The following is a 10,883-nucleotide window of genomic DNA, read 5'->3' on the forward strand; positions in this document are numbered from 1 at the left end:
CTGCACCACATTGCCCCAAAAATGTACACTCGATACCGAGCGCATAACTGGACGGAAGAACCGTCCGGTGTCCGCACAGAATAATAGCTCCGAAAACAGCAGTTTCTCCTTCATTCCATTTCCCTTGAAATCAAGCACCTAAATTGGCCAAAAAAAAGATTAAGGGAATGAGAAAGCTGCTGCTACAGTGGTTTCTCCTTCATTTCATTTCCCTTAAGCTGTGTACACAGGAATGCTGCTACTACAACCCACATTATTGACTACATCAAAGTGGACATAGTCGAGCTGCACTGCATTTTGTAGAAAGATTGATGGGCCACCCCAAATTTCAGCTTTGTCCATCAGTTCATAAAATCAAAAAGCAAGGGGAGGATCTGTGCAGTCAATTTTAAAACCAAAGTGGAAAATCTTTTGGCGCATAAAAACTTTAACAGAACTAAATGCAATCACTGTAATTATTTTACAAATAATTCAGAAGCAATGAGATTAATAATCATGTAAAATACACAGATTTGTCTCCCTTATGCAAATCTTAAATTAAACAAGTTCAGAAACAGCATACATAACAGCGCCAACCATAGCTTTTAAGATACTCCGAAACCTCAGGAAACATTAGTTAATCAATATTGATTGGTCGATCCAAGCTCCCTTTTTTGAAAAACTTAGAGGGGATTTGCCCATCAAGGATCTGCACACGGAACGTCAGCTCCTTATCATCCATAAGCTCAAAAACACATCCATCTCCCACCTGCAATTCGTTGTCCTCTACAAACTTACGCCATCCACAACTAAATCTTCTCAAGGGGGAATCACCACAGTATCTTATTTGCCATGTATTACCTCGGCATTGAAGGATTCCCTGAACAGTAGAAAGTGGAAGAGCTTTGTGGAAATGAGTTGGGACAACCTGGTCGATTCACAATGGAAAGAAAAAAAAAAGTTAACCAAGTTGAGATGCACAAGCTAAGATGAATTTTATTAACAAGAGAGATCCAAAATGATGATGTACCAGTTGATATGGCAATTGAACATGTGACTTTGCCATGATGGATATGAAGTATGGACTTCCCATAAGAGGTTGGATTTTGCTATCGAATGTTAATTTGTTGGGTACTTGAGTTCTGGATGCAGAATTAGGAACTGCATGTCATTTTCATGGAGATTATCACCTTCTGATTCAAAGGAAGAATCTCCTTTATATTCTTGAAATACTCAACCTCTAACAAATGCTTCTAGGCTAAGAACACATTTGATTGCCGGTGTAAATAACATTTGTTTTGGAAAATAACGATATTTGTTAGATTACCTTACTTGTTTGGTTGTAATTAGAAACCCTTCAAATATAACTGATGATTTTGTTTTCACATTCTGAAATGTGTTTTATATCAGCTGCAACTAAATAGGCCCTGAGAAAATTGTAATTAACAGATCAAACCGATAAGATCAGGAAGTACTGACCTGCATTGTTCGATTCCAGGGTTGAGAGACTCTGCTCTTGGAGAAGGTTTTCACATAAACTAGGTTGGTTGATGGATTCCTTATCTGAAGTATTCGACTGTAGAGGACATTATGCATGCATTACATATAGTAGCATGAAATCAGATAGGAAAGCAAAATTAATTCTACTAAAACAACAACAACATCAAGCCTTTGTCCCACTACATGGGGTTGGCTACATGAATCCTTTTTCTCCATTGTGTCTTGTTAAAAGTAAAATTCTCTTTTAAAACTAATAAAGAAATATCATTTCTAATATTTTTTAACCAAGACTTTTTAGGTCTATCTCTATCTTTCTTAACATAAGTCAAATCTAATACCTCTACTTTCCTAACCGGGTCATCAGAAGGCCGCTGTTTTATGTGACTAAACCATCTAAGGCGACTCTCTCTAATCTTATCTTTCACTTGAGCTACTCCAATCTTTTCACGTATATGCTCATTTCATATCCTATCTCTAAGGGTAAAGCCACTCATCCACCTGAGCATTCTCATCTCTGCAACACTTAACTTAATATTATGCTTCTCTTTTAATGGCCAACATTCGACACCATAAAGAAAAATTAATTCTACATATGCTTAATTAAGAAACAGTCCTCCTTCCATGATAAACACAAGCAGAAGTCATTGGCACCTTAATGAGGGAGTTCTCTTCGTAACTTGCAAATACAAGCAAACCTTATTATATTGCCACAAATCTTAATACATGAAGCAAAGGGAGCCCATGAAAGAATGCTAATGCCAGTTTTAAGCCCATATGGTTGGACAATATCGGTATGAAAGTCTGGATTTTTTTATACCATAGGGATGTAAGAACTCTCATAGTGTAGAATCAATAAATCTGATCATTTCACAACATAAAGCTTGACACATCAGTTATCACAAGATGTATCTCATATCTTTCCCAAGCAAGGTCTATTTGACAAAGAAAAATCTTACATAAAATTTTATCAAGCTTTTTTTTAAGTGTTTAACATGTTTAGAATGAAATTTTAATTTTAATTGTGCATTGCTCATCATATAGAAAAAGAGGCCTTTTTTAAGTGTTCAACCACAAGCTTATTTTGCTTACCTGCATAAGAAAATTCAGAGGAAATGCGGTGTCTTGAATCAAAATAATACATCAAACATTAAATATACTATCAATTCAAACAAGTTATTAGAGAGTGTGGATCGCCAAAAGATAAATTTGGGCCAGAATTCTCTTAACAAAAAGGTTAAATGAACCCAAAAGTTAAAAGTTAAGCATATGGATATCTTCCACTACTAGTATATCAACCCTCAGCACATTGTGTGATTAGTCATATAACTCAAAATCTTTCTTGTATACGAGAATTATTCACATCAGTCATCATCCTCATCAAATCAAAAGTTTTTTATAACCAATTAAGTACTACAAACAAAGACGCGCCAAAGAGCTCGCTGAATCATGGGATTTCATTATTTGAACTACTTGAACTTTATTAACATATAAAGGAGATCAACAAGGGCCAAGGAAGCCTCAAATTGCATCTATTACTTTAGCAGAGTCATGATATTATATGGTCCGGAGTGATAATATCCAGGGAATCAACTTGAGCTTAAAACATTAGTAATTAAAGAATTGTGCAGTTCAAAAGTTTAAGCTAATTGGTGAGGGTTAATCATTAGCTGGTGAGAGCCAATCATTAGTATATTCAACTATACGTCATATGACTAGATAAACAAGTTCCCCCCAAAGAACTTTTAAGGCAAAATCATTGGATTGGAAATGCATAATTGAAATTCCACAGAGGCTTCTAAACAAGCTTTATAACATTTTTCAAAGTTGTCTCATAAAATGGGTAATCCAAGAGATTTTTTTCCACGGAAATTTTTTTACAGGTAAATGAGACTTTAAATTCTATATAGAGGTAGTCTAAAGTTGATGCATACTTTTCATTTACATTGGAGATTTTTGAAATGCTTTATTATACCGAAGCGCCTACCATGAGTAAAAAAAAGGACACAAAGGATTAACAGAGACCAAACACTACAAGAAGATAGCAAGATTTAATGGTTCAGCTAGGACAACAACCTAGTTTCATAAGAGAGAATAAAGAAGTTGATCCCCTACCAAAATTTTGCACGTATACAAACAAAAAAGGCCACAAGAAATCTCTTCCCTAAACATGAGTGTACACAATCTCATCACAAAGAAAAACCCATAATTCCTCAAGCAAAGAAAAAAAAATCTCATAATATCTTGTAGATATTATAAAAATTAAATAAAAATAGAAAAAAAAAATCTACATCATAACATGTGATATGGCAATATTTTAGATCACGCATGTGACTCCTCTTAACAAGCTTTTAAAACTCCCAATCCCTCAAAATGTTGAGCATTATGCAATCTAGTAAATCTCAGATGTCAACATAAATACCAATAAGAGGCATCTAAAGAACATATATTTCATAGAAAACTGATCCATTGTTATCAAAATTTCAGACAAATTAGTAAAACTTCATATCCCTGAACGACTCTCTCCTCACTTCAAATTTTAACAGTACGAACTGGCATTAAGATAGAATTACAGCATGAGATCAATCCACCAACTCATCTTTAATGATCTACTTGAAGTTAAATCCTATAACATAGAGTCTATCAACTTTATTTGCTTCCAAGAAAATCAATAATCCCTCCAAATTTTAAGATTTTAGCATCTCTTGAGATCCTGCGTTCTATTTTATTGAGAGTACCTAAAGAAATAAGATTTTTCCTATGGTATGATAGATGCCTTTCTTTGATCAATATCCTAGCCATACATAATACACTTTCCAATTCCTTGTGTCAAAACCAATTGTTTGCACCACATATTGTTTCCTATATAAATATAGTAATTAGCACATGACACATAAGTGAAAATTAATAACTTACAAGGACATGTATAGTAAGAAAAAGTTGAATCTAGAATCTATTAATCATTACAGCTATCTTAAATATCACAAGAATGTCATCTAAATTTGTATCTGATCAATATGTAATAGTACTAGCATCTACTAACTTGTTTTTCTTATAGAGTTCACTTGTATGCTATTAATTTTTCAAAGGTTAGCAATCTCTGTATATGTGCCCCTTTTTTTTCCAATAGAAGCAAGACATATCTTTACACTTACCACGAAACTTATTTTTGTCAAGATTAGAAATAGATCCTTCTCACAAGATCTCCAACTGATAAAAAATTCCATTAACGTTCATGTCATCTATTACAACATCAAGCTTAGCTAAAAAATCCTAAACAAGTAAAATCTAATGATATATCTACCATATATCATCATACGCAAAAATACTTATAAGAGGGAGGTAAGTAGCAACATTGTCGAAGCCAGGTCTCAAGCCTTGGATGAGAAAAATGAAGGTTTATGTTAGATAGTCGACATCAAGTGTAAAACTTGTCAAATAATCATAATATGAATTATTTATTATAATATGTTAATGTTAGGTGTTCCCTAGAAGCAAAGCGTTGTATGACCTGAATAGAGCAAAAAATGTGCAAGGGTCGTTGAATCGGCACCCAAGTGTAGTGTTAAATAAGCAAGAGTTCACACATCATGGGCGGGTATGGACAAAGAAGCTAGTCCATGAAACTATAATTTAGATAGATCTATAGGTTCTCTTAGAACAAATTAATAGAATTAATAATATTATGATTCATAGGAAGAACAATATTCTATGTATTAAAAAAATTAAATGGGTTGGAGAAAGACTAATGAGATTTATAGCTTGGGATTTAAACTTTAGTATTTAGATAGTAGTCGTACCAAAAATGATGTGGATGTGATTATAGATAAGAGTCTGAATATAATGTTATAGAAAAAAATAAAATTATAAATCTAATTATAATTTTAAAAATCATTGTTTATGTTAAGATTATTAACCTTATAAGTGTTTATGCTCCTCAAATAGGTTTGAATATGTGCTCAAAATTAAAATTTTAGACTGATTTAAAATAATTAATAGAAAGGATATCTTTTAGAAAAAAAATTATTGAAGGAAATTTAAATGAATATGTTGGTAACATGATAGAAGATTTCAAACGGAGGCCTTCTGATGGTTTAGTCACATTAAACGGAGGTCTTCCGATAGTTTGGTCAAATTAAATGGAGGCCTTCTGATGAAAGCCTTCGATGATTTGGTAACATTAAATGGAGGCCTTCTGATGACCCAGTTAGGAAAGTTGATGTATTAGATTTGAATTATGTTAAGAAAGGTAGAGGTAGACCTAAAAAGACTTGGTTAGAAAATATTAGAAATGATCTTTCTTTATTAGATTTAAATAAGAATTTGACTTTTAACAAGACACAATCGAGAAAAAAGATTCATGTAGCCGACCCCACGTAGTGGGACAAAGGCTTGATGTTGTTGTTATTGGGGAGGAAATTTAAATGAATATATTGGTAAAATGGTAGAAGATTTTAAAAGCATTTATAATGGCAATGTGTTTCGAGCAACAAATAAAGGTGGTGAGTCCATATTAGATTTTGCAGTAGCTTATAATTTTGTAATTGCTAATATCTTATTTAAGAAAAAAAAGAAGTATTTCATCACATAGAAAAACTGAAATTAATTATTTTCTTAGAAGAAAAATAAATTGTTTAGATTGCAAAGATTGTAAAGTTATTCTAAATGAAGATTTATATACCCAACATATCTTATTGATTTTAGATTTTAAGATGAAGGGGGGGGGATATGAAAATAAAGTAAAACATTATCTTAGAATTAGATGAGATTAGTTAAAGAATGCTAATAAAAATATTTTTTTGAGTAAAATTCAAGATCTCAAAATTTGGATTATTTATGAAGAAGTTAATGTTATGTAGGAAAAAATAGCCAATAATATTGAAAAGATCACAAAATATGTGCTTGGAGAATCAAAAAGAAAAACTCATAATTATAAACATAATTGGTGGTGGAATCAAAATGTATAAGAAAAGAACAAAAATAAGAATCTTTGTTATAAAATTGGTATATCTGTCAATGCTCAGAAAATTGAAAAATATATAGAGAGGCCTAAGGGACTATAGCTATAAGCGATCCAAAGAATTTAGATTTTAGTGATTTATATAATAAATTAGAAACTAAATAAGGTAAGAGATATATGTATAAGTTAGCTAAGAAAATAAATAGAAGAAAAAAAGATCTAGTTCAAGTGAAGTGCATTACGGATGAAGATAAAAAAGTGTTTTTTTAAAAAGATATTTAACATAGCTGGATGAGATATTTAGATAAACTCTTTAATTTTGTAAGAATACGATTGATTTTAATTTTTAACGTCGTATTAATAAAATAAAAGTTGTTGAGGCGTTAAATAAAATGAAGTAAAAAAAGACTAGAACCTAATGATATTCTAATAGAGGTGTGAAAAATGTTAGAAGATCAAGAAATTTTTTAGCTTATTAAATTTTTTAATATTATTTTGAAGACAAAAAAGATGTCAAATGAATGGAGTATGTTGGTTTCTATTTTTAATAAAAACGATGATACACAATAGTGCGAATTATAAAGGAATTAGGTTAATGTGTCATATATTAAAATTATAGGAGAGAGTAATTGAGTATAGATTACGACTTTATACTAATGTTTCTCAAAATCAATTTGGATTTATAGTGGATAGGTCTACTATCGAAGCTATATACATTTTTTGGGAGGTTTAATGGAAAAGAAGTATTGAGAGAGTGACGAGAATCTGCATTTGATATTTATTGATTTAGAGAAAACATATGATAAACTTCTAAGAGAAGTAATCTAAAGAGTTTTAGAAAAAATGACAGTTAATAATGCTTATATGCAAGTCATTAAGAATATTTATGTAGGAGTTATTACTTATGTTCAAACACAAGTTGGTTTGACAAAGTATTTTCTTATTTCAATTGGATTACATCAAGTATCAGCTTTAGGCCAATATCTTTTTGCTTTAATCATGAATGTTCTTACTCTAGGTTTTACTGGTGATATTCTTCTTTTTTATAAGACTAGAGGAGTAGATAAAAAACTTATATTATGGAGGCCAATCTTAGAGTCTAAAGATTTTCGTTTGAGTGGATCTAACATTGAAAGCATGGAGTATAATTTTAGTAGTAATAAATCTATTGGTAGGTTAGTAAATTTTGGGTGATCAAGCCATAAAAAAGAGTGCACATTTTGGATATCTTGCATCTATTGTTCAAAGTGATTGCGAAATAGCTGGGGTTCTTATAAGTAGAAATCAAGCAGGATGGTTGAAGTGAAGGAATGTATCGAAAAGCACCCCTCAAACTCAAGGGAAAACTTTATAAGCTGGTGGTGAGACCTACAATGCTTTATGAAGCAGAATGTTGGCCATTAAAAGAGAAGCATAAAATAAAATTAAGTGTTGCAGAGATGAGGATACTCAGGTGGATGAGTGACATTACACTTAAGAGACAAAATGCAAAACAAGTATATACATGAAACACAGCTCGTCTTGGCCTATTGGTTGAGAGCTTATGCTTCAAACTAAGAGGTCTTGGGTTCTAGTCTTTCTGTATGCATTGTGTGTTTGAGTTTGCCTTAAATGGCCTAAATGTCCCAAAAAAAAAAAAGTATATACCTGAAAAGGTTGGAGTAGCTCTGGTGGAAATAAGATTAAACAGAGTCACGCTAAACAAAAGTACCAAACAGTATAACAGAACGGATTTCACCGATTCATGAAATTTAAGGTACCACTTCACGATTGCAAGCTCAAATCCACGGTCCCAGAAAACAAAAGAAAAATAAGTAAAGATCCCCAAATCTTCAAAAATAAGAAAAAGGGAGATTCATACAGATCACTGAATTCTTATGTATTTTCACATTTATAGATCTAAAAAGACTCAACGTTTTAAAGGAGATCGGAAGGCCTGTTTTACTTCTCTTAATTCAAGAATCATTCTTTAAGACCAAAAATAGGAAGGAGAGGAATACTCATAAACACTCACCATTGAGTGACCGGAAAGAATAAGAGGAGACCACAAGCAAGAGGAAACAACAGTTAGGCACAAGGGAGCGTCTGAGCGGCCGCTAGTCACTTTCAGTAACAATTTCCTTCGTCGTCCGCGGAGTTCGCCGGTCACAGACTCACAGAAGTCCTATACATCAAGCTTCGTCCTATTTTCCACTAAACGTTTTGCATTGTGGAAACCCGTCGGGTTCGGGATCCAACCGGAAAATCCTATCGGAAGTGGTGCTGGCGTCATAATGGGCCAAATATTTCATTTTTTTGTCTTCGAGTGAATATTTATATGAAAGCTTGTTTGAGAAAGAAATTATTATCAATTAGGGACAAATTTTTCATTTCTAAATATTTATTGAATTAAGTCATTCAAAATTAATTTGAATTTGATTTGAATATATTGTTATGCATTGCAGAACTTATGTGGAAGAAGCCAAGTCAAATTTGAATTTTATTCGCAAATAAAAAATTAGTGTGTTTGATGGTATTAAATGTGTGAAAGAGGTCGAATCAATCCTCTTAGAATCAACTCTACTTGATTGGAAGGGAGTGAATACCACATTTATTTTCTGATCACTTGCTTCTTCTTTTTCTTTTCTTCATAGTCTTATAAAGAACTCAAGAGTTGCTCGATTGTCATAGCCTCTAAGTCTTTTGTTTCTTCAATGATGGTGACAATATGTTTGAACTTTGAAATAGATGAGATGGGCAAACGTTATCCAATTATGAAATAATTTTTGTACTAATTGTGGTGCCACCTTGAAGAAGCCTTGATGTAGTTTTTTCATTGTTTACTTCTAATGCAAAGTTTTGGCTCTAATGCAAAAAATAATGGAGCCACTTGGTAGTTGGATAAATTTGGTGAAAATTATGTACTTTGCACAACTTCCCTACACTACAAGTGTTATCAACCGGAGAGCACAATGGAGAAGACCTGGCCCCATCATCAATAACAGGGACAATATCATCCACCAACCCGATAGGCTCATCCAGCACAAAAGGAGAAGCCACAGCTTCATTAGACGGACCAATCACAGGTAAATTATCTTCACTAACACCTTTCAAAGAACCAGGGCTAACCTCACCAAAACCCATATTAGAGACACCAAGAGGATTCGGGACATGAGTATAATCAATATGCTTCCCTAAAGGAACAGAATCGGCAACCACCGGAGGGAGAGCAGAAATCACAGGTGGGAGATGAGGAAACAGATTAGGACATTCAATTTTTTTGTGACCCACAACCTTACAGTGCTGGCAAAAATTTGGAAAACCTTCAAAAACCACTTTTTGAACATATCCAAATTTCTCCGGACCCAACCACTCCGAATCCGGGTGAGATTTAGAGATATCAATTTCTATCAGGATACGAGCGACTGAGGGACGCGATCCCACAGCCGTAGCGTTATCTGTTTGAATCGGACGCCCAAAAACCAAAACCCAATCCAAACAAAATTTTGGGAGAAAACAGGTGAGGACGCAATCCAGGAAATGAAACCCACACAGGGACGATCGACGACTCCTCCGACAGGTCGAGGAGAGGCGACCATTTGATTATTTTCATGAAACAGCCAGAGACAAAATAAGATCGGTGTGCAAAATCCTCCCATAATCTAAATCATTAGAAAGCTTTATCAAAACATTTGATTGATAACTAAGTGACCGAAAAATCACTGGATAGCTTTAGGTTGAAAAAAAATTTACGAATGGAATCCAAAACCGGGCGTTTCAGGGGAAACTTCCCCACCAAAGCATACTCGAAAGGTTTAGCAAGATGCAAAAATTCATCTTCCGAAAACCACAAAGCCGACATACCTCAAATGGTAGAGACGCGACAATTCGGAAAGCCAGCTGAGGCAACTGAACCAGAAAGAACATCTTTGAAGGATTTAGAGTTCTTACCCTCAAGAAAACCCGGATCCAACTGCTTATTCACCATGAAAAACGCAAGCCACCGATGAGAGAAAGGTGGCGGCTAGGTTTCACGAAGGAACCCTAGCAGACGCATCGAGGAAGCTCCTTGATCATGAAGTCAATTAAATTTGAATTTTATTCGCAAATAAAAAGTTAGTGTTTGATGGTATTAAATGTGTGAAAGAGGTCGGATCAAGCCTCTTGGAATCAATTCTACTTGATTGGAAGGGAGTGAATACCATGTTAATTTTCTGATCACTTGCTTCTTCTTTTTCTTTTCTTCATAGGCTTATAAAGAACACAAGAGTTGCTCGATTATCATAGCCTCTAAGTCTTTTGTTTCTTCAATAATGGTGAAAATATGCTTGAAATTTGAAAAAGGTGAGATGGACAAACGTTATCCAATTATGAAGTAATTTTTTTTCTTATTGTGGTGACACCTTGAAGAAGCCTTCATGTAATTTTTTCATTGTTTACTTCTAATGCAAAGTTTTGGCTCTAATGC

At 33.5% G+C, this 10,883-nt stretch overlaps 1 protein-coding gene across 11 annotated transcripts; it reads right to left on the reverse strand.

Moving 5' to 3' along the window:
- Window positions 1-409: 409 nt before the first annotated feature.
- On the reverse strand, window positions 410-8,734 carry LOC110109097 (B3 domain-containing protein Os04g0386900). Of its 11 annotated transcripts, none has more exons than XR_003700597.1 (5): window positions 8,451-8,734; window positions 1,459-1,555; window positions 1,307-1,389; window positions 1,010-1,219; window positions 410-907 (listed from the first exon to the last, which is right to left on the reverse strand). XR_003700597.1 is itself a non-coding variant. In XM_020840008.2 (5 exons), the coding sequence occupies exons 2-5, from the start codon at window positions 1,462-1,464 to the stop codon at window positions 617-619; spliced, it is 471 nt and encodes a 156-aa protein (XP_020695667.1). In that variant the 5' UTR covers window positions 1,465-1,555; window positions 8,451-8,731; the 3' UTR covers window positions 410-616. The 11 variants fall into 11 exon arrangements, 3 of the variants coding, with proteins under 3 accessions (XP_020695667.1, XP_028550344.1, XP_028550343.1); XR_003700593.1 differs by having other exon boundaries at window positions 1,010-1,172; window positions 1,307-1,368; window positions 8,451-8,733; XR_003700594.1 differs by having other exon boundaries at window positions 1,307-1,368; window positions 8,451-8,733.
- Between the last annotated feature and the right edge of the window lie 2,149 nt (window positions 8,735-10,883).

Source organism: Dendrobium catenatum, unplaced genomic scaffold, assembly GCF_001605985.2.
Source record: "Dendrobium catenatum unplaced genomic scaffold, ASM160598v2 fragScaff_scaffold_500, whole genome shotgun sequence".
Classification (NCBI taxonomy): Eukaryota; Viridiplantae; Streptophyta; class Magnoliopsida; order Asparagales; family Orchidaceae; genus Dendrobium; species Dendrobium catenatum.